At 39.2% G+C, this 25199-nt stretch overlaps 1 protein-coding gene across 1 annotated transcript in view; it reads right to left on the bottom strand.

Annotated features, from left to right (window-relative positions):
* Positions 1–25199, bottom strand: part of TYK2 (tyrosine kinase 2) — a 229282-nt gene that overhangs the window by 169906 nt on the left and 34177 nt on the right. The window contains exons 2-4 of the mRNA XM_053718015.1: positions 3642–3846; positions 3181–3304; positions 1723–1876 (exon numbers count right to left, since the gene is read on the bottom strand). Coding sequence (XP_053573990.1) covers positions 1723–1876; positions 3181–3304; positions 3642–3819 — 456 coding nt within the window. The 5' untranslated portion in view covers positions 3820–3846. The remainder of the gene's footprint in view (positions 1–1722; positions 1877–3180; positions 3305–3641; positions 3847–25199) is intronic.

Raw genomic sequence — 25199 nt, 5'->3', positions numbered from 1 at the left:
CTGTCTCTATCCAGCTACTTCATAGTGCCACCTGGCTGAAAATCATTTCTGTGGAGTACACTGTATAAGATGACAAAGCACTATTTAAACACGTTAGAAATATTTTTTTGCTAGAAAAAATAAAATGTTTAAGTTTTTTATTTCAAATCTAACAGGAAGTGTCTGTCTGTGTACAACTGATCCTTCAGATCTAAATGCTCACTGGATAATAAGCAGAACTGCCACAACTCCAGAGGTTGACTGACATTCCTCAGAAGCACAAAAACAAATAAAGTATTGTTTTCTCCCCTCAGTACAGGAAAATCAGTTTTTAAAAAAACAAAACTATAAAACAGTACTTTTTAAAATGTTAAATGCAACAAAGAAAAAAAATACATATGTGTGTACATTAAAAACATAGGAGCTGGATTAAAGGGACATGAAACCCAAATTTGTTTCTTTCACAATTTAGAAAGAGCATATTTTAAACAACATTCCAATTTACTTCTATTATCTCATTTGCTTCATTCTCTTGATATCCTTTGTTGAAAAGCATATCTAAATAGGTTCTGTAGCTGCTGATTGGTGGCTGCACATAGATGCCTCGTGTGATTGGCTCACCCATGTGCATTGCTATTTCTTCAACAAAGCATATCTGAAGAATGAAGCAAAAGTAAATTGGAATCGTGTTTAAAATTGTATTCTCTATCTGAATCATGAAAGAAAAATGTGTGGTTTCATGTCCAGTTATGTTTCTGTTGAACATGCATAAATTTGAAATATATTAAATTGCATTGTTCAGACAAGAGCTCTATGATTAGGTCTTATTTTAAAGGAACATTAAAGGACATAAAGAAAATGCTCCTTGTTTTATTGTATTTTATTACTACACTGCTATGTTTAACCCTTGCACAGTAATGCACTGCTGCTCCTGAGCCTACCTAGGTATGCTTTTCAACAAAGGATACCAAAAGAACAAACCGAATTACAGAATTAAATTGAAATGTCTTTTTAAAAATTGCAAGAACTATCTGAACCGTGAAAGTTTCATTTAAGGTCCATTTAACTACTATTCTTTCATGGACACAAATGTAAAGTCAATTGTTTTATATATTCATAGTATGGCTCAGAAATTAAAGGGACATTAAAACCCACATTTTTCATTTATGATTCAGATAGAACATACAATTTAAAACAAATTTCTAAATTCCTTCTATTATCAAATTTGCTTCATTCTGTTGGTATCCTTTATTTAAGGAGCAACAATACACCACTGGGTGCTAGCTGCAGACATCAGTAAGCCAATAATAAGAGATATATATGTGCAGCCACCAATCAGCAGCTAGTTCCCAGCCCCTAAGCCAACCTGGGTATGGATCTCAACAAAGGATACCAAAAGAACAAAGCAAATTAGATAAGACGCAAATTGGAAAGATATTTAGAATTGCAAGCTCTATCTGAATCATAAAAAAAACACTTGTGATGTCCCTTTAAGCTCTCAAATGCAAAAGATCTATGAAATGTGAGAGAAACCTTTTAACATTTTTTTATATACTCAAGCAAGAGGTTTTAAACATCCCTTTAATTCATTATCTTGGGATACACCATCTTCATTACAAATTCTACCAAGTGCCAATATGTGTAAGACCAGACAGCTCCCCCTAGAGGCACACTACCAATTACAGCAGTCCCTGAATTCAGAAGTAATTAGTTATGACTACAAATGATGCTATGGCTCAGTACCTGCTCAAAAAGGTATTCAAATGATGCCCAGTCCATAATGGCACCCGAATGCTCATTATTACTCTTATCCTCACTGGAATCACCACTCTTTGGCACATTTCGACAGACTATAGGCTCTTTTTCATTCATTCCATGCCAGTTCCTAAAATAATACCTGAAAGAACAAAGAAAAATGTTTTATAAAATGTCAGGAGGCGATATAGAGAAAATAAAAATAAGGAAAGAAAAGGAAATAAATCACTTAAAGGGACAGTCAAGGTAAAATTTAACTTTTATGATTCAGATAGAGCATGTAGTTTTAAGCAATTTTCCAATGCACCTCCATTACCTAAATGTGCACAAATTTTTTATATGCACACTTTGAGGCACCAGCTCCTACTGAGCATGTGCAAGATTCACAGGATATATGTATATGCATTGTGTAATTGGCCAATAGCTGTCACATGATGCATTAAGAAGGAAAATGTAACTTACTTTCACATTTGTCAGACAAAAAAAATATCTACTTCTCATTTGAAATTCAACCTAAGTGCTTTTGCATTGTCTCTTCATTATGCATTTATTCATTATGCTATTGTATTGTGTTTAGCAATCCTTTAAATGGAGTGGAATTAGAAAATCACCAATATATATTGCCAGAGAAAGCTCAAAAGGCAGAAAGAAAAAACTGGTGGAGTGTCGGCTATATGGTACAACTGGCCAAACTCTCAAGGTAGAACTCTAGGAATCAGTATAAATAAACAGAAATATTGATAGGCATTCTGAAGTTTAGCTTCGTGTTGGAACAGGTCAAGTATTGAGGGGGAGGCATATGTAAAGTCAGAATTTATAGGAACCTGGTAATGCAAAATTAAAATGTAATTTGTGCATCAATGTTTGTTGCTATGGGATAAGGGGGAAACTTACTATGGACTAAAAGGTATATGGATCCTGCTAAAAACCCAAAGGTAGTCTCCTACTACAAGACCACAAATAAAATGTAAAAACATAATGTAATAACAAAGGTTTAGCAATTTATATACTGTTATTATGGAAAAACCAACAAAGATCTAGAATATACAAATGAAGACTAATTTAATCAAATAAAATATCTTATGATAAACGTACACATAATCATAAATAGAAGAATGATGGACAAATTTATAGACACTGCCTATGCGTTTTAAGACCCGCAAAGGGGTGAAACGCATAGATAAAATTAAACTCAGCAGTATATGACTGGTAAGTTGCATACGCATGAAGCTACCAATCATAAGCCATAAATTCATAAAGTGTACTCATAATTTCTAAAAAAAAATATATATTATGTTATATACACACACACACACACACACACACGTATACATACATAGATATATACACACACACACAAATATGCATATATACACACACATTCATACATATACAGTGCACACACTTTTAAATGAAAATGTTATAGACAAAAATCAGGTCAGTCACCTCATTCGAAAATGGAGGAACAGTTTCATATCTTTAGTTATGTTAAACAAATGATTGGGAGGAAACCAACATCCTGCTTGGACATCATACAGAGCAAATAGAGTGTAGCAGAGAGGCGTAATTCCTAGAAGACAAAAAGCAAATATTATAACACATCAATCAGTTTACAGTTATAACAACAGCCTCATACCAGATGACATGGTATGCATCAATTTAACTCATTCTTGACTAGAGATATCAAATACAAATCTGATCATTTTGCTTGTGCCGCTGTGTCACCATACAGGTAACGCAACCTAAAGCTTCATCCTGTGTGTGCCGTCTTGCAGTGACAGACAGACATTGTTTTTATATAGCTCCCTCCTATGCATGTTAACGTGTTACCCTGCTCTTGAAAAAAAACAGAACCCATGACTCAAAAACATCTCAGACTGCTTTGAAACACATAGCTGTACTCTTACCAATTCTCTGGGCAATGTTGATGCAGATCTCCTCTGCAGTGGTAGAACCTTCTGAGTAGCTGATATAGTGCTCTTTGCCATTGCTCCAGTAGAGATACACTCTTAACCCAGCTGCTGTAAAGCGGCAACCTTCCATGTCTGAATCACTGTGCTTAACAGCACACTGACACAGGGACATCTCTTTGGATGAAGCAGCAAACTTTGGCTGTGGGCAGAGAAAACAACATTTATTACACACTTGCATGTATATATATTTTTTTATTATTATTATTATTTATATATCATATTTGTCAGCATATAAGGTGGAAAACATTTAAACATAACATTTTAAGGAAAAAGGGAACGTACCATTCTCCTGAGAGACATCATTCACATCTTGCCCTCTAATATCTTCCCCCATCTCTAATCCATTCGCCTTTATTGGGTAGTCTTGTCCCTCCTTCCTTTATACCTCTTATTCCTTCTTGTCACAAGCAACTAAACTGGTCGGCAATACTGAATCTAGACCCAGTCCACATCAGCACACAATCCATACAAAAATATGGAGAAAAATGCAAACATTTTCCCTAACCTAAATAGAACACACAAGGAACTCTATGCTTCTCTAGGTGGAATTTGGATCAGTTTACAACCATTTTAATCTGCTTAACCAGAAGCTTATCAAAAGGAAATATATCAAAGTCTCACTTCTGCATTCTGTACTGTCATCTTCCCTTGTTCCATGAACTACATTATGAAAGAGCACTTCTGGATCTTAATGGGATAGTAAAGTCAAAAGTAAACTTTCACAAATCTGATAAAGATTGCAATAAAAAAATAACAAAAAAAACCCCACAACCTTAAAAGGGATACTAAACCCAATTTTTTTTCTTTCTTGATTCGGATAAATCATGCAATTTTAAGCAACTTTCTAATTTACTCCTATAATCAATTTATCTTTGTTCTCTTACTATCTTTATTTAAAAAGCAAGAATGTAAGCTTAGGAGCCGGCCCATTTTTTAATTCAGCACCTGGGTTGCACTTGCTGATGGTGGCTATATGTAGCCACCAATCAGCAAGTACTATCCAGGGTGCTAAACCAAAAATGGGCCGGCTCCTAAACTTACATTCTTGCTTTTAAAATGCAAAGATACAATGTTGTAAAGAATGATATTTAAATGTAATAGTATTCAGTAGATCATTATTTTTTTCCCCAAAACTACAATGTTCTGGCCTTGCTTTCCATAAAATATTATGGTTTGTTTTTATATTTTTTAAAGAATCAAAATAACAGAATTTATGCTTACCTGATAAATTACTTTCTCTTGCGGTGTATCCAGTCCACGGATTCATCCTTACTTGTGGGATATTCTCCTTCCCTACAGGAAGTGGCAAAGAGAGCACACAGCTAAGCTGTCCATATAGCTCCCCCCTAGCTCCACCCCCCAGTCATTCGACCAAAGGTTAAGAAGCCAAAGAAGAAACCATAGGGTGCAGTGGTGAATGTAGTTTAAACAAAAAAATTTTTACCTGACTTAATTGCAAGGGCGGGCCGTGGACTGGATACACTGCAAGAGAAAGTAATTTATCAGGTAAGCATAAATTCGGTTTTCTCTTGCAAGGTATATCCAGTCCACGGATTCATCCTTACTTGTGGGATACCAATACCAAAGCTTCAGGACACGGATGAAGGGAGGGAACAAGACAGGTACCTTAAACGGAAGGCACCACTGCTTGCAAAACCTTTCTCCCAAAAATAGCCTCCGAAGAAGCAAAAATATTGAATTTATAAAATTTGGCAAAAGTATGCAGTGAAGACCAAGTCGCTGCCTTACAAATCTGTTCAACAGAAGCCTCATTTTTGAAAGCCCATGTGGAAGCTACTGCTCTGGTAGAATGAGCAGAAATTCTTGCAGGAGGCTGCTGGCCAGCAGTCTCATAGGCCAAACGGATGATGCTTTTCAGCCAAAAGGAAAGAGAGGTAGCAGTCGCTTTCTGACCTCTCTAACCAGAATAGATAACAAACAAAGAAGATGTTTGTCTGAAATCCTTAGTTGCTTGTAAATAGAACTTTAAAGCACGAACTACATCAAGATTATGCAAAAGACGTTCCTTCTTCGAAGATGTTAGGACACAGAGAAGGAACAACTATTTCCTGGTTAATATTCTTGTTAGAAACAACTTTAGGAAGAAAACCAGGTTTGGTACGCAAAACTACCTTATCTGCGTGGAACACCAGATAAGGTGAATCACACTGTAAGGCAAATAATTCTGAGACTCTTCGAGCAGAAGAGATAGCTACCAAAAACAAAACTTTCCAAGATAACAACTTAATATCTAAGGAATGTAAAGGTTCAAACGGAACCCCTTGAAGAGCTGAAAGAACTAGATTTAGACTCCATGGCGGAGCCACAGGTTTATAGACAGGCTTGATTCTGACTAAAGCCTGTGCAACTGCAAACGCTTGAACGTCCGGTACCTCTGCCAGACGCTTGTGCAAAAGGATAGACAGAGCAGATATCTGTTCCTTTAAAGAACTAGCCGACAATCCTTTCTCCAAACCGTCTTGGAGAAAAGAAAATATCCTGGGAATCCTAATCTTACTCCATGAGTAACCCTTGGATTCACACCAACAAAGATATTTCCACCATATCTCATGGTAGACCTTCCTGGTGACAGGCTTTCTAGCCTGGATCAGAGTATCTATAACTGACTCTGAAAAATCACGCTTTGAAAGAATTAAGCGTTCAATCTCCAAGCAGTCAGACGTAGAGAAACTAGATTTGGATGCTTGAACGGACCCTGTATTAGAAGGTCCTGCCTCATTGGCAGTGTCCATGGTGGGACAGATGACATGTCCACTAGGTCTGCATACAAAGTCTTGCGTGGCCACGCAGGCGCTATCAAAATCACTGACGCCTTCTCCTGCTTGATTCTGGCGATCAGACGAGGGAGAAGAGGAAACGGTGGAAAAACATAAGCCAGATTGAAGGACCAAGGCGCTACTAGAGAATCTATCAATGCCACCTTGGGGTCCAGGGACCTGGATCCGTAGAGAGGAAGCTTGGAGTTCTGACGAGACGCCATCAGGTCCAACTCTGAAATGCCCCATAGCTAAATCAGCTGGGTAAATGCCTCCGGGTGGAGTTCCCACTCCCCCAGGTGAAAAGTCTGACGACTTAGAAAATCCGCCTCCCAGTTGTCTACACCTGGGATGTGAATTGCTGATAGATGGCAGGAGAGGGCCTCCGCCCACCTGATTATTTTGGTTACTTCCCTCATCGCTAGAGAACTCTTTGTTCCCCCTGATGATTGATGTAAGCTACAGTCGTAATGTTGCCGACTGAAATCTTATGAATTTATGAAATCTTATGAATTTATGAATGAAGTAGTTAAACGTTTCAACTTTCTGACCTCCGTCAGAAATATTTTCATTTCTACCGAATCTATTGGTGTTCCTAGGAAGGGAACCCTTGTGAGAGGGGACAGGGAACTCTTTTTGATGGTCACCTTCCACCCGTGAGACCTTAGAAAGGCCAATACAATCTCTGTGTGAGCCTTGGCTCTGTGAAAAGACGGCGCCTGAATTAAGATGTCGTCCAAATAAGGCGCCACTGCTATGCTCCGCGGTCTTAGAACCGCCAGAAGGGACCCTAGCACCTTTGCGAAAATTCTGGGAGCAGTGGCTAAGCCGAATGGAAAAGCCACGAACTGGTAATGCTTGTCTAGAAAAGTGAACCGGAGGAACCGATGATGATCTTTGTAGATTGGGATATGCAGGTACGCATCCTTTAGATCCACAGTAGTCATATATTGACCTTCCTGGATCATAGGTAAGATTGTCCGAATGGTCTCCATCTTGAATGATGAGACTCTGAGGAATTTGTTTAGAAATTTGAGATCCAGGATTGGTCTGAAAGTTCCTTCTTTTTTGGGAACCACAAACAGGTTTGAGTAAAATCCCAGCCCTTGTTTCGCAATTGGAACTGGGTGGATCACTCCCATTGTATGTAGGTCTTCTACACAGCGTAAGAACGCCTCTTTCTTTGTCGTAAATAGAACTTTAAAGCACGAACTACATCAAGATTATGCAAAAGACGTTCCTTCTTCGAAGATGTTAGGACACAGAGAAGGAACAACTATTTCCTGGTTAATATTCTTGTTAGAAACAACTTTAGGAAGAAAACCAGGTTTGGTACGCAAAACTACCTTATCTGCGTGGAACACCAGATAAGGTGAATCACACTGTAAGGCAAATAATTCTGAGACTCTTCGAGCAGAAGAGATAGCTACCAAAAACAAAACTTTCCAAGATAACAACTTAATATCTAAGGAATGTAAAGGTTCAAACGGAACCCCTTGAAGAGCTGAAAGAACTAGATTTAGACTCCATGGCGGAGCCACAGGTTTATAGACAGGCTTGATTCTGACTAAAGCCTGTGCAAAGTAACTGCATACTTGCACTGCAAACGCTTGAACGTCCGGTACCTCTGCCAGACGCTTGTGCAAAAGGATAGACAGAGCAGATATCTGTCCCTTTAAAGAACTAGCCGACAATCCTTTCTACAAACCGTCTTGGAGAAAAGAAAATATCCTGGGTAACAATCTCTAAAGCCCAGGGATCGAGAACATCTCTTGCCCAGGCCTGAGCGAAGAGAGAAAGTCTGCCCCCTACTAGATCAGGTTGCGGATCGGGGGCTACCCCGTCATGCTGTCTTGGTAGCAGCTGCAGGCTTTTTGGCCTGTTTACCCTTGTTCCAGCCCTGATAAGGCTTCCAGGTTGCCTTGGGCTGTGAAGCGTTACCCTCTTGCTTTGCAGCTGTAGAGGCTGAAGCGGAACCGCTCCTGAAATTATGAAGGGAACAAAAATTAGCTTTGTTTTTAGCCTTAAAAGGCTTGTCCTGGGGGAGAGCATGGCCCTTTCCCCCGGTGATTTCTGAAATAATCTCTTTCAATTCTGGCCCGAAAAGGGTCTTTCCCTTGAAAGGGATATTTAACAATTTGGATTTTGACGACACATCGGCCGACCATGACTTGAGCCAAATCGCTCTGCATGCCATAATGGCGAAGCCTGAATTTTTTGCCGCCAACTTAGCTGATTGCAAAGCGGCATCTGTGATAAATGAATTAGCCAGCTCTAGGGCCTTAATTCTATCCATAATTTCGTCATATGAGGTCTCTGTCTGGAGCGACTCCTCCAGCGCCTCAAACCAGAAAGCCGCTGCAGTAGTTACAGGAACAATGCAGGCAATAGGTTGGAGAAGAAAGCCTTGTTGATCAAAGATTTTCTTAAGTAAACCTTCTAACTTTTTATCCATAGGATCTTTAAAAGCATAACTGTCTTCAATTGGTATGGTTGTGCGCTTAGCAAGTGTTGAAACAGCCCCCTCTACCTTAGGGACCGTCTATCCCACTCCCTAGTAACAATATCCGCAACCCTCTTAGGGATCGGAAATGTAGCAGTGTATACAGGAACCTCTAGGTACTTGTCCATTTTACACTAACTTCTCTGGGACCCCCATAGGGCCACAATCATCCAGAGTAGCTAATACCTCCCTGAGCAAAACGCGGAGGTGTTCCAATTTAAATGCTAATGAATCTGACTCTGCCCGATGAGAAACCTTTCCTGAATCTGAAATTTCTCCCTCAGACATCAAATCCCTCACCTCCATTTCAGAGCGTTGTGAGGGTACATCAGATAAGGCTACCAAAGCTACAGACTGCTCAAAATCTGTTCTTAAAACAGAGCTATCACGCTTTGTAGGAAAAACTAGCAGTTTGGATAGAAAGGCCGCAAGGGAATTATCCATAACTGTCGCTAGTTGTTGCAATGTAATAGGGGCAGACGCACTAGAGGCACTAAGCGTCGCTTGCGCGGGCATAACTGGTTGTGACACATGGGGAGAGGTAGACGGACTATCCTCATTACCTTCAGTCTGAGAATCATCTTGGGCCACATTTTTAAGTGCAACAATATGATCTTTAAAGTGTATAGACACATTAGTGCAATTGGAACACATTCTGAGAGGGGGTTCCACCATGGCTTCTAAACACATTGAACAAGGATTTTCCTTAGTGTCAGACATGTTTAACAGACTAGTAGCATACACAAGCAAGCTTGGAAAACACTTTAATCAAATAAAAAACTCAATTTGAAAAAAACGTTACTGTGCCTTTAAGAAATAAAAAGTGCACACAATTTTACAAAACAGTGAAAAATGCACCAATCCTTTTGAAATTTTCACAGTATGTACCTAAGGCTTAAATAAGATTGCACAGCAAGTTTCAGAACGATTAACCCCTTAATGCCCAAACCGGAGCAGCCTAAAGCCAACAAGAGCACACAATGTTACAAAACAGTGAAAAATGCACCAATCCTTTTGAAATTTTCACAGTATGTACCTAAGGCTTTAATATGATTGCACAGCAAGTTTCAGAACGATTAACCCCTTAATGCCCAAACCGAAGCAGCCTAAAGCCAACAACCGGTTAACAAGCTACAGCACCTTGCCACAGCTTACAGCTGTGGCCCTACCTGCCCTTAGGGATCAGTTTTGGGGAAATAAAGCTTCTTCTAGGCCCTCAATCAGCAGCTGGACCCTACATGTGAAGCAGCATGAAACAGTCTCTCAATTCTAAGTGCGCACCTGAGGCGCGAAATTAGGCCTCTCCGTCTCCACTCCGGAGTTGTGAGGCCTACAAAAATCACTTCTAAGTGATTAAATTTATGCCATGTGGATAATAACCCCAGTAAAACACCCCAAAGTGCCTAAAAAGGTGTCTCCAATGAGTATTTTTTAATAAATAATCGATTACCCTGCCTTAGTGTCAACCAGCCTATTTAGCCCTGTCATGTAAGCATTCAATTCTATACTAAGTCTCAGAACATAGCTTACCCTCCCCACATGGGGATCTTGTCAGTCTTCTAGCATTATCTCAGTCTTGTCTAGAAATAAATGACTGAACATACCTCATTGCAGTCAAGCCTGCAAACTGTTCCCCCCAACTGAAGTTTTCTGGTACTCCTCAGTCCTGTGTGGGAACAGCAGTGGATTTTAGTTACAACATGCTAAAATCATTTTCCTCTCAGCAGAAATCTTCATCACTTTTCTGCTAGAGAGTAAATAGTACAAACCGGTACCATTTAAAAATAACAAACTCTTGATTGAAGATATAAAACTACAATTCTAAAATCACATTCACTTTACCCTCCCTGAGAGAGAACCTAGTGCGTTAACGCGGCAAAGAGAATGACTGGGGGGTGGAGCTATATGGACAGCTCTGCTGTGTGCTCTCTTTGCCACTTCCTGTAGGGAAGGAGAATATCCCACAAGTAAGGATGAATCCGTGGACTGGATACACCTTGCAAAAGAAAATTAAATATTAAAGCACTGACGGTTTATGTCACAATATATTGTCCCGCTGTTCAATAATGTCCCTAATCATGGCATGTCCACAATAGAATGGAATAGGGACTCATCCTCTACTATTTCTCTTTTTACCCCATATCCCAGACACTTGGACCTGTATTTCTAACTGGCTCTCTCTGTCAACTGCCTGCACGCTTGCGGTATTTCACAGGAACATGTAGTCAAAAAGACAGTGTGGCTAGAAATACTGAATGAACACATTTAGTATTAAAATCATACTCAGACTAGAAGTTTGTTACCGAGGCTTCTTGTCCAGGCATAAAGAAAAGGATGTATATGTACTCATGTAGTTTACTATTAAAAAAACAGAAGAGAGAGAAAGGCGCACCTTAGTGTAGCCAATAATGGGCTCTCTTCTTGTGACGTTAGAAATGTGATGTCAGAATAAGTATGGGCATTTTTTTAAAGATTAAAATTTAGAAACTAATTTAGCATGGGTGTTTTTTGGTGGTTGTAGATGTGTAACAGATTTTGGGGGTCAAAGTTAGAAAAAGTGTGTGTTTTTTAGTTCTGGTGTTGAGAATAAAGGGCCAAGCACAGATGATTCAAGGGGTGGAGTCAGTTGGTGTAGGGTAAGGCTGACCAATCCGAGGATGGATTCAGCTGTTCGGGAGAAGCAAGTGGGCTTAAGCTGGTCAGTTAGTGGTGGTGTTTTGCTGTTCACAGAGTTTCTTTAAAGGGACATGAAACCCCAAATGTTTCTTTCATTATTCAGATAGAACATACAATTGTAAAAAAATTTCAGTTTACTTTTAATTTTCAATTTTGCTTCATTCTTCAATCAGCTAGATCTTAAGCCTACCTGGGTATGGTTTTCAACAAAGGATGCTACGAGAACAAAGTACATTTTATAATAGAAGTAATGGAAAGTTGTTTAAAAGTGTATGTTCTATCTAAATCGTGAAATAAATATTTTGGGTTTCACGTCCCTTTAATTTGAGTGCTAACGACGGCTCAGAGCCGTCGCTAGCACTCAACTACCTTTTTGGTGATCTGGGGGCTCCCACCCGCTCCTACTCCGGCGATCAGGCCTGCATAGTGACAGGCATCGCCGGGGCTTCCCGTTACGTGCGGCGACGTCATGCGTAATGACATCACCGCACAACTTTATTTAAAATTTACAATACAAAGTATAGGGAAAGGGGGCATGCTGCTTAGAAACCTGTATCTCAGGGATATGAGCAGCTACAGACCCCCAAGACCCACCATTGGAAAGGGAATCTCCTAACCTTTCCAATGGTATGAGTCTTGGGGATCGGGGGGGGGGGGAGTCAAAACATTTTTTTTAAAAAATAGTAAAGATCAGAAAAATATTAAATCCAGCTTAGCACTCAAAGGGTTAAAAGGGACATAATACTCATATGCTAAAATAACTTGAATGTGATGCAGCATAACTGTAAAAAACTGACATGAAAATTTTACCTAAACATCTCTATGTAAAAAGGGAAGATATTTTACCTCCCAATTTCCTTTTCTCGCCAGAGTAAGTGCTCTGTGAACATTTATACTTCAGCTGCTGTCCAGCTGTAAGTTGAAAAACAAAAACAAAAGCCAACCAGCAGTGCTGAGGTCATGCATTGCTTTGCTGTGATCTAGTGAGATTTCATAGTAAACTTCCTTAAACTGAATAGGAAAATAACAAAACTGTGCCTGCACATGCCAGATGCACGCTCCCTTGCAAGACCTGGGACTAGCACCCTGATTGGCTGCTTAAAATCTATTTAACATGTGAATACGAAGGGAATTTTCTACATAGAGATATTCAGGTGATATTTTCTAGTCCGCTTTTTATAGCTATGCTGCATCACTTTCAAGTACTTCAACATTTGGGTATAATGTCCCTTTAAGAGAAACAAGGACTTAAAGGGATATTAAACAGAAAATATTGTAGATAGAATTATATTTGCAAAACAAAAGATTATCCTAAGAATTATATGTAGATGTATTTTTTACAATTTGTTGCTTAAAGGGACAGTCCAGGCCAAAATAAACTTTCATGATTCAGATATGTAATGTAATTGTAATTCTAAACAATTTTCCAATTTACTTTTATCACCAATTTTGCTTTGTTCTCTTGGTATTCTTAGTTGAAAGCTTAACCTAGGAGGTTCATATGCTAATTTCTTAGACCTTGAAGCCCACCTCTTTCAGATTGCATTTTAACAGTTTTTCACCACTAGAGGGTGTTAGTTCACGTATTTCATATAGATAACACTGTGCTTGTGCACGAGAAGTTATCTGGGAGCAGGCACTGATTGGCTAGACTGCAAGTCTGTCAAAAGAACTGAAATAAGGGGCAGTCAGCAGAAGCTTAGATACAAGATAATCACAGAGGTTAAAAGTATATTATTATAACTGTGTTGGTTATGCAAAACTGGGAAATGGGTAATAAAGGGATTATCTATCTTTTAAAACAATAAAAATTCTGGTGTAGACTGTCCCTTTAAATATGGAAGATTTAAAGGGAGACTGAACCCAATTTTTTTCTTTCATGATTCAAATAGAGCTTGCAAATTTAAGCATCTTTCTAATTTACACCTATTGTCAATTTTTCTTCGTTCTCTTGCTTTCTTTATTTGAAAAAGAAGGCATCTAAGCTATTTTTTTGGTTTAGGACCATGGAAAGCACTTGTTTATTGCTGGGTGAATTTATCCACCAATCAGCAAGAACAACACAGTGTGTTCACCAAAAATGGGCAGCCATCTAAACTTACATTCTTGCATTTCAAATAAAGATACCAAGAGAATGAAGAAAAATTGATGATAGGAGTAAATTAGAAAGTTTCTTAAAAACAGAATTTATGTTTACCTGATAAATTTCTTTCTCCAACGGTGTGTCCGGTCCACGGCGTCATCCTTACTTGTGGGATATTCTCTTCCCCAACAGGAAATGGCAAAGAGCCCAGCAAAGCTGGTCACATGATCCCTCCTAGGCTCCGCCTACCCCAGTCATTCGACCGACGTTAAGGAGGAATATTTGCATAGGAGAAACCATATGGTACCGTGGTGACTGTAGTTAAAGAAAATAAAATATCAGACCTGATTAAAAAAACCAGGGCGGGCCGTGGGCCGGACACACCGGTGGGGAAAGAAAATTATCAGGTAAACATAAATTCTGTTTTCTCCAACATAGGTGTGTCCGGTCCACGGCGTCATCCTTACTTGTGGGAACCAATACCAAAGCTTTAGGACACGGATGAAGGGAGGGAGCAAATCAGGTCACCTAAATGGAAGGCACCACGGCTTGCAAAACCTTTCTCCCAAAAATAGCCTCAGAAGAAGCAAAAGTATCAAACTTGTAAAATTTGGTAAAAGTGTGCAGTGAAGACCAAGTCGCTGCCCTACATATCTGATCAACAGAAGCCTCGTTCTTGAAGGCCCATGTGGAAGCCACAGCCCTAGTGGAATGAGCTGTGATTCTTTCGGGAGGCTGCCGTCCGGCAGTCTCGTAATCCAATCTGATGATGCTTTTAATCCAAAAAGAGAGAGAGGTAGAAGTTGCTTTTTGACCTCTCCTTTTACCTGAATAAACAACAAACAAGGAAGATGTTTGTCTAAAATCCTTTGTAGCATCTAAATAGAATTTTAGAGCGCGAACAACATCCAAATTGTGCAACAAACGTTCCTTCTTTGAAACTGGCTTTGGACACAGAGAAGGTACGATAATCTCCTGGTTAATGTTTTTGTTAGAAACAACTTTTGGAAGAAAACCAGGTTTAGTACGTAAAACCACCTTATCTGCATGGAACACCAGATAAGGAGGAGAACACTGCAGAGCAGATAATTCTGAGACTCTTCTAGCAGAAGAAATCGCAACTAAAAACAAAACTTTCCAAGATAATAACTTAATATCAACGGAATGTAAGGGTTCAAACGGAACCCCCTGAAGAACTGAAAGAACTAAATTGAGACTCCAAGGAGGAGTCAAAGGTTTGTAAACAGGCTTGATTCTAACCAGAGCCTGAACAAAGGCTTGAACATCTGGCACAGCTGCCAGCTTTTTGTGAAGTAATACCGACAAGGCAGAAATCTGTCCCTTCAGGGAACTAGCAGATAATCCTTTGTCCAATCCTTCTTGAAGGAAGGATAGAATCCTAGGAATCTTAACCTTGTCCCAAGGGAATCCTTTAGATTCACACCAACAGATATATTTTTTCCAAATTTTGTGGTAAATCTTTCTAGTCACAGGCTTTCTGGCCTGAACAAGAGTATCGATAACAGAATCTGAGAATCCTCGCTTCGATAAAATCAAGCGTTCAATCTCCAAGCAGTCAGCTGGAGTGAAACCAGATTCGGATGTTCGAACGGACCCTGAACCAGAAGGTCTCGTCTCAAAGGTAGCTTCCAAGGTGGAGCCGATGACATATTCACCAGATCTGCATACCAAGTCCTGCGTGGCCACGCAGGAGCTATCAAGATCACCGACGCCCTCTCCTGCTTGATCCTGGCTATCAGCCTGGGGATGAGAGGAAATGGCGGGAACACATAAGCTAGTTTGAAGGTCCAAGGTGCTACTAGTGCATCCACTAGAGCCGCCTTGGGATCCCTGGATCTGGCCCCGTAGCAAGGAACTTTGAAGTTCTGACGAGAGGCCATCAGATCCATGTCTGGAATGCCCCACAGGTGAGTGACTTGGGCAAAGATTTCCGGATGGAGTTCCCACTCCCCCGGATGCAATGTCTGCCGACTCAGAAAATCCGCTTCCCAATTTTCCACTCCTGGGATGTGGATAGCAGACAGGTGGCAGGAGTGAGACTCCGCCCAAAGAATAATTTTGGTTACTTCTTCCATCGCTAGGGAACTTCTTGTTCCCCCCTGATGGTTGATGTACGCAACAGTCGTCATGTTGTCTGATTGAAACCGTATGAACCTGGTCCTCGCAAGCTGGGGCCAGGCCTGGAGAGCATTGAATATCGCTCTCAGTTCCAGAATATTTATCGGTAGAAGAGATTCTTCCCGAGACCAAAGACCCTGAGCTTTCAGGGATCCCCAGACCGCGCCCCAGCCTATCAGACTGGCGTCGGTCGTGACAATGACCCACTCTGGTCTGTGGAACATCATCCCTTGAGACAGATTGTCCAGGGACAGCCACCAACGGAGTGAGTCTCTGGTCCTCTGATTTACTTGTATCTTCGGAGACAAGTCTGTATAGTCCCCATTCCACTGACTGAGCATGCACAGTTGTAATGGTCTTAGATGAATGCGCGCAAAAGGAACTATGTCCATCGCCGCCACCATCAAACCGATCACTTCCATGCACTGAGCTATGGAAGGAAGAGGAACGGAATGAAGTATCCGACAAGAGTCCAGAAGCTTTGTTTTTCTGGCCTCTGTTAGAAAGATCCTCATTTCTAAGGAGTCTATAATTGTTCCCAAGAAGGGAACCCTTGTTGACGGGGATAGAGAACTCTTTTCCACGTTCACTTTCCAGCCGTGAGATCTGAGAAAGGCCAGGACAATGTCCGTGTGAGCCTTTGCTTGAGGAAGGGACGACGCTTGAATCAGAATGTCGTCCAGGTAAGGTACTACTGCAATGCCCCTTGGTCTTAGCACCGCTAGAAGGGACCCTAGTACCTTTGTGAAAATCCTTGGAGCAGTGGCTAATCCGAAAGGAAGCGCCACGAACTGGTAATGTTTGTCCAGGAATGCAAACCTTAGGAACCGATGATGTTCCTTGTGGATAGGAATATGTAGATACGCATCCTTTAAATCCACCGTGGTCATGAATTGACCTTCCTGGATGGAAGGAAGGATAGTTCGAATGGTTTCCATCTTGAACGATGGGACCTTGAGAAATTTGTTTAAGATCTTGAGATCTAGGATTGGTCTGAACGTTCCCTCTTTTTTGGGAACTATGAACAGATTGGAGTAGAACCCCATCCCTTGTTCTCTTAATGGAACAGGATGAATCACTCCCATTTTTAACAGGTCTTCTACACAATGTAAGAACGCCTGTCTCTTTATGTGGTCTGAAGACAACTGCGACCTGTGGAACCTCCCCCTTGGGGGAAGTCCCTTGAATTCCAGAAGATAACCCTGGGAGACTATTTCTAGCGCCCAAGGATCCAGAACATCTCTTGCCCAAGCCTGAGCGAAGAGAGAGAGTCTGCCCCCCACCAGATCCGGTCCCGGATCGGGGGCCAATATTTCATGCTGTCTTGGTAGCAGTGGCAGGTTTCTTGGCCTGCTTTCCCTTGTTCCAGCCTTGCATTGGTCTCCAAGCTGGCTTGGCCTGAGAAGTATTACCCTCTTGCTTAGAGGACGTAGCACCTTGGGCTGGTCCGTTTTTACGAAAGGGACGAAAATTAGGTCTATTTTTTGCCTTGAAAGGCCGATCCTGAGGAAGGGCGTGGCCCTTACCCCCAGTGATATCAGAGATAATCTCTTTCAAGTCAGGACCAAACAACGTTTTCCCCTTGAAAGGAATGTTTAGTAGCTTGTTCTTGGAAGACGCATCAGCCGACCAAGATTTCAACCAAAGCGCTCTGCGCGCCACAATAGCAAACCCAGAGTTCTTAGCCGCTAACTTAGCCAATTGCAAAGAGGCGTCTAGAGTGAAAGAATTAGCCAATTTGAGAGCATTGATTCTGTCCATAATCTCCTCATAAGGAGGAGAGTCACTATCGAGCACCTTAAGCAGTTCATCAAACCAGAAATATGCGGCAGTAGTGACAGGGACAATGCATGAAATGGGTTGTAGAAGGTAACCCTGCTGAACAAACATCTTTTTAAGCAAACCTTCTAATTTTTTATCCATAGGATCTTTGAAAGCACAACTATCCTCTATTGGAATAGTGGTGCGTTTGTTTAAAGTAGAAACCGCTCCCTCGACCTTGGGGACTGACTGCCATAAGTCCTTTCTGGGGTCGACCATAGGAAACAATTTTTTAAATATGGGGGGAGGGACGAAAGGAATACCGGGCCTTTCCCATTCTTTATTAACAATGTCCGCCACCCGCTTGGGTATAGGAAAAGCTTCTGGGAGCCCCGGCACCTCTAGGAACTTGTCCATTTTACATAGTTTCTCTGGGATGACTAAATTTTCACAATCATCCAGAGTGGATAATACCTCCTTAAGCAAAATGCGGAGATGTTCCAATTTAAATTTAAATGTAATCACATCAGATTCAGCCTGCTGAGAAATGTTCCCTAAATCAGTAATTTCTCCCTCAGACAAAACCTCCCTGGCCCCCTCAGATTGGGTTAGGGGCCCTTCAGGGATATTAATATCAGCGTCGTCATGCTCTTCAGTAACTAAAACAGAGCAGCCACGCTTACGCTGACAAGGGTTCATTTTGGCTAAAATGTTTTTGACAGAATTATCCATTACAGCCGTTAATTGTTGCATAGTAAGGAGTATTGGCGCGCTAGATGTACTAGGGGCCTCCTGAGTGGGCAAGACTCGTGTAGACGAAGGAGGGAATGATGCAGTACCATGCTTACTCCCCTCACTTGAGGAATCATCTTGGGCATCATTGTCATTATCACATAAATCACATTTATTTAAATGAATAGGAATTCTGGCTTCCCCACATTCAGAACACAGTCTATCTGGTAGTTCAGACATGTTAAACAGGCATAAACTTGATCAGAAAGTACAAAAAACGTTTTAAAATAAAACCGTTACTGTCACTTTAAATTTTAAACTGAACACACTTTATTACTGCAATTGCGAAAAAACATGAAGGAATTGTTCAAAATTCACCAAATTTTCACCACAGCGTCTTAAAGCCTTGAAAATATTGCACACCAATTATGGAAGCTTTAACCCTTAAAATAACGGAACCGGAGCCGTTTTAAGCTTTAAACCCCTTTACAGTCCCTGGTATCTGCTTTGCTGAGACCCAACCAAACCCAAAGGGGAATACGATACCAAATGACGCCTTCAGAAGTCTTTTCTAAGTATCAGAGCTCCTCTCACATGCGACTGCATGCCATGCCTCTCAAAAACAAGTGCGCAACACCGGCGCGAAAATGAGACTCTGCCTATGCTTGGGGAAAGCCCCTAAAGAATAAGGTGTCTAAAACAGTGCCTGCCGATATTATTATATCAAAATACCCAGATAAAATGATTCCTCAAGGCTAAATATGTGTTAATAATCAATCGATTTAGCCCAGAAAAAGTCTACAGTTTAAATAAGCCCTTGTGAAGCCCTTATTTACAATCGTAATAAACATGGCTTACCGGATCCCATAGGGAAAATGACAGCTTCCAGCATTACATCGTCTTGTTAGAATGTGTCATACCTCAAGCAGCAAGAGACTGCAACCTGTTCCCCCAACTGAAGTTAATTGCTCTCAACAGTCCTGTGTGGAACAGCCATGGATTTTAGTTACGGTTGCTAAAATCATTTTCCTCATACAAACAGAATTCTTCATCTCTTTTCTGTTTCTGAGTAAATAGTACGTACCAGCACTATTTGAAAATAACAAACTCTTGATTGAATAATGAAAAACTACAGTTAAACACTAAAAAACTCTAAGCCATCTCCGTGGAGATGTTGCCTGTACAACGGCAAAGAGAATGACTGGGGTAGGCGGAGCCTAGGAGGGATCATGTGACCAGCTTTGCTGGGCTCTTTGCCATTTCCTGTTGGGGAAGAGAATATCCCACAAGTAAGGATGACGCCGTGGACCGGACACACCTATGTTGGAGAAATTGCATGCTCTATCTGAATCACGAAAGAAATTTTTTTTGGTTCAGTGTCCCTTTAATTTCTAAGTAATGTCCACAGTCATGTTTGAACACTTTCTTTTTACCTTTCTCTTTTGCAGAGGACAATTACAGACAGCTCCAAATCAGGCAATAAAAGAAAACGCAAAAAAATTAAACTTTTATGATTCGGATAGAGCATGCAATTTTAAACAACTTTCCAATTTACTTCTGTTTCCAAATTTGCTTCATTCTCTTTTATTGAAGAGTAAAACTAGATAGGCTCATCATTGCAACATTATTTGTAGCTTTGTTATACAATGTTGCAAAACACTGCTGCCATAGAGTACTAAAAGACACGTGCACACTCCTGAGCTCTTAAGAGCCTAGCTAGTTTTACTCTTCAATAAAAGAGAACAAGAGGACAATGTAAATTTGTTAAGAGAAGTAAATTGGAAAGTTGTTGTAATATTGCATGCTCAATCTGAATAATGAACGTTTAATTTTGACTTTACTGTCCCTTTAAAGCCATTAAGGGACCATAATACAGTTGCAATGAATAGTCAACAAATACATAATACAAATACAATGCAAGTGTATTTCAAATGAGTAGCAGATTCATTTCTCTGACAATTTTTAAAGTTACTTCCATTTCCCCTGCCTTTGTATCATGTGACATTCATCAGCCAATCACAAATACATAAAAGTATATACTGTGAACTCTTACACATGCTCAGTATGAGCTGGTTTCTCAGAAACTGTAAATATAAAAAGATTGTGCACATTTTGATAATGGAAGTAAATTGGAAAGTTTTTTTTATTTTATTTTTTATTGCATACTCTATCTAAATCATGAAACTTTAATTCTAACATTAGTGTCCCTTTAACAATCCTATGTTCCACACAGCCTTGCCTGCAGTTTTTTTTATTGCCTGTTTTAGGTGTCCCTATTTGTCCTAGAAAGTAAACTAAAAGTTCAAACATGACAGCGCTCATAACTTTATAGAAACGTAGTGGAATCAAAACAACAAAGAAACAACAATGTTTAGAGTTAAATTACAGGGAATATTGAAAAGTTTTTTAAACTATATATAATTAAACATTTTATATTACAATCTCATACTGTTTAATATCCCTTTAAATGGAAATTGTAATCACAATTTTTCAATCACTAATATAAATGCGCATTTAAAAAAAGTAAAAGATATTATATCTAAAATTGAATACACCGGTACAACTAATGCTGAATGCCTGATAGCCACTTCCTGTTATTGCTCATCGGTGGGAGCTTTTAAATGCTTCTCCTTTATATTAATAACAGATTTTATTTATAATTTTGTATTATTAGTACAAATATTAACAAAGGCCGAAAAAGAGAAAAAAGGCTCAGCTGGACAGAGCGGCTAATCTGGAATAATTATACAAAAGGCATTTTGTATGTTCTTTTTCCTCACATATTAATTCATACAAAACCAACAAAGAAAAATAAAACTAGAATGCACTAGAGTCTCTCTAATGTGCTAAATAACCAATTATATAAGACTGTACTTCAAATCAATAACAAAACCTAATACCACAAATTAAAGTGATAGTAAATTGTAGCGCTTGCGAAACGCTAGGATTTACCAGTGCTACAAATAAAGGGGACTTATAGTCATGAAGTATAAAATACTTAAAGGGACACTGAACCCAAAAATTTTCTTTCATGATTCAGATAGAGCATGCAATTTTAAGCAACTTTCTAATTTACTCCTATTATCAAATTTTCTTCATTCTCTTGGAATCTTTTTTTGAAATACAAGAATGTAAGTTCTTTGTTCTCTTGCTATCTTTATTTGAAAAAGGCATCTAAGCTTCTTTTTTGGTTCTGACTCTGGACAGCACTTTTTTCTTGGTGGATGAATTTATCCACCAATCAGCAAGAACAACCCAGGTTGTTCACCAAAAATGGGCCGGCATCTAAACTTACATTCTTGTATTTCAAAAAAAGATTCCAAGAGAATGAAGAAAATTTGATAATAGGAGTAAATTAGAAAGTTGCTTACAATTTCATGCTCTATCTGAATTACAAAAGAAAAAAATTGGGTTCAGTGTCCCTTTAATGCTGAAAGTTCCTTTATTTGTCTGCAGCGTTCGCCTCAGGCCACCCGCAGCAGAACGCTATTTTTTCAATGAGGTGACGTTTCCACTTCATTGCCAATAGCTGTGCGCCCCAGCTGGCATTATGCCGGATAGCTAGCACGCTATTAGCTAAGATCACCTCACTGCAAAATATTGTTCTGCCGTGGGCAGCCTGAGGCAATCAGTGAGGCGAACACTGCTATAGACAAATAAAGGAACTTTAAGTATGAAGTATTTTAAAATTCATAACTGAAAGTGCCCTATGTTTGTTGCACTGGTAAATCCTAGCGTTTTAAAAACGCTAGGATTTACCATCACTAAGTACCAAGAGACGCTAAAAAGTAAATAATTTATTCACATATATTGTATATGGCTCAGAGAAGAAACAAAACAAAATAAATACACATTTCTCCCCTTTAGTGTGTTCCGAAGAATCTGTTACATGACGGAATGCATTCAATTGTTTACAAACAGTAACGTTACATTTATTTTGTCATTTGAAACAGCTGATTGATTTTGGCCTGTTAAGACCCTCACCTATATTGAAAATATTAATACTTCAATATCAATATATTGTAAACAAGAAACAGCAGCAGAAATTAAACCCACAGTGGGGGTGGAATAGAGGTTGTAACATTTTCCTTTTCAGTTGCCTACGTGTGTATATAGAGGTAAAATATGGGGACATTTGTGTATATAAAGATATTAGATTAGGAAGTCTGCTCTTTCTGGATGCTCAGCCCATTTGAACAAGTACATTCCTAAGAGCAATGGTTTGCAGTTTCAATAAGCAAAAATAGCTACTTCATATAGAAAAATAAACTTAAAGGAACATTTCCCATATATTTAAAAGGGATAGGAAACCCAAAATGTATCTTTCATGATTCAGATAGAGCATTTAATTTTAAACAACGTCCTATTGTACATCTATTATCAATTTTCCTCGCTCTCTTGGTATCTTTTGTAGAAAGCAGGGACGTAAGCTCAGGCGCCTGCCCTTTTCTGCGGCACTATATGGCAGCAGTTTTGCAAGAATGTTATCCATTTGCAACAGCACTAGATGGCAGCACTATTTTCTGCCATGTAGTGCAGCAGATGCCTACCTAGGTAACAGAATATCATGGAAATTAAGCAAATTTGATCATTTTAAGGGCCATGATACCCAAATGTTGAAACACTTGAAAGTTATGCAGTATAGCTGTAAAAAGCGGACTAGAAAATATCACCTGAACATCTCTATGTAAAAAAGAAAGATATTTTACCTCAAAAGTTCCTCAGTAGCCACATCCCATTGTAAAGAACTTCTAAGCAGCAAATCAGTATGTCTGTCCCGGGACAGCTAAGGGGTTGTGCCTTGTGCACTCTTATGTTATTTCCCTATTCAGTTTAAATGACGTTTACTATGAAATCTCATGAGAGTTAAGTCAAATCTCATGAGATCACAGTAAAAGAGTTCATGACCTCAGCACTGCTTATGCTGATTGGCTGCTGTTCATTTCTTCATTTTTTATTTACCTGCAGCTGGACAGAAGCCGAGTATAACTTTTTACACAGCACTTACTCTGGTGAGCTGAGGAGATTGTGAGGTAAAATATCTTCCTTTTTTACATAGAGATGCTCAGGTGATATTTTCCTGTCAGCTTTTTACAGTTATACTGCATCAGTTTCAAGTGATTTAGCATTTGAGTATTATGCCCCTTTAAGTAAATTGGAAACATTTTTAAAATGGTATGCTCTCTCTGAATCACAAAAGAAAAAAAATTGGGTTTCATATCCCCTTAATACTCTACAGCTGGAATAATAATTTTACAATACAGTGCCCCTTTAAAATGCCCATTAATGTCACTGTGCATATACCACACTACAGAACAATGAACATTTTGCCAATAAAATAAAATCTTTAAAACTATATTATTTCTATACTGCAGGCTTAAAGATAAAGTAAAAATCTTGTAATTAAAAGGCATTTCTGCTTTCTTGCAATAGAACATTATTTTAGCCAAGTCTAAGCATTATACTTAAAATAAATGAACATTGTTGTGTTTACTGTAATATTTTTTTTAACTGCCAAACTCAACCGACCATATTTGAAGGAGCTAATCTGGGCATGAGTTTGCAGTTTTTATCAGCTGAATCCAAATAGGAAAATATATGTAGCATAGTTAGCCTCAAAAAGTCAGCAGTGTGCATTTCCAGCTCTGAGAATCGGAGTTGTTATATTATGCATAGCTACAAGATTTATATTAAACTCTTTAAAATGATTGTAACCTTTAAACAATTACTGCCCAGCAGTGGCGTATTTAGGTTTTGTGGTGCCCTAGGCACTCAAAATTTGTTTGACCATAATATTTTTTGGTCAGGGTGTAAATTTGACTTTCTTTTTATGTTCACCAGGCTTTCAAAACACTTGCATACACCCAGGTGGGTTGAACTAGCATTTGTACACAGTTATATATACTGGGAGTGAAATCTCTACACAACAGCTAAAATTAACCTTATAAACTACCTGATTAACCCCTTCACTGCCTGAAATAATGGGTGTGGTGCACAGCTACAATTAGCGGTCTAATTATCAAAAGCCAATGGCAAAGCCATGTATGTCTGCTATTTCTGAACAAAGTGGATCCCATAGAGCTTTTCCAATTATTTGTGTCATGATTGCACAAGCTGTTTGTAAATAATTTCACTGAGAAACCCAAAGTTTGTGAAAAAGTGGCAGTGAAATGGTGGCATGAAATATAACAAAATGGGCCTAGATTAATGCCTTGGGTTCTTCTTTGAAATTCCCGGTAGCGAAGGGGTTAAACAGTAAATACATGTTAAACAAAATTATATATTAAAAGCAAAAATTAGTCTGAGAATAATATGACAATATTTTTTATTTTGTTATATTAGTTGTTTAAATATTGAAAATATAAGTACAGTATAAGGTTTAGGTTCTATAAAGTACTTTCGTTTTAAACCTAGGTTTTCCAATTTTCTGTCTTCTTAAAGTAAAATTAGGGACAACTATAAATCAGGCATTTAAAAGTGTGTGTAAATAAGACAAGAGGTGTGGAATAAAGGACTGTTAAAATAATTATTAAAACAGGATTTCCTTACAGCCTTGTTAACACATTATCTATTATAGACTATTTTATGTAAGTTAAAGGGACACTGAACCCAATTTTTTTCTTTTGTGATTCAGATAGAGCATGCAATTTTAAGCAACTTTCTAATTTACTCCTATTATCAATTTTTCTTCATTCTCTTGCTCTCTTTATTTGAAAAAGAAAGTCCAGAACCCTGGACAGCACTTGTTTATTGGTGGATGAATGTATCCACCAATCAGCAAGAACAACCCAGGTTGTTCATCAAAAATGGGCCGGCATCTA

The sequence above is a fragment of the Bombina bombina genome, chromosome 6, assembly GCF_027579735.1.
Source record: "Bombina bombina isolate aBomBom1 chromosome 6, aBomBom1.pri, whole genome shotgun sequence".
Taxonomy (NCBI): domain Eukaryota; kingdom Metazoa; phylum Chordata; class Amphibia; order Anura; family Bombinatoridae; genus Bombina; species Bombina bombina.
Note: the sequence above shows the minus strand (reverse complement) of the source record. Positions and strands in the feature narration are given on the sequence as shown.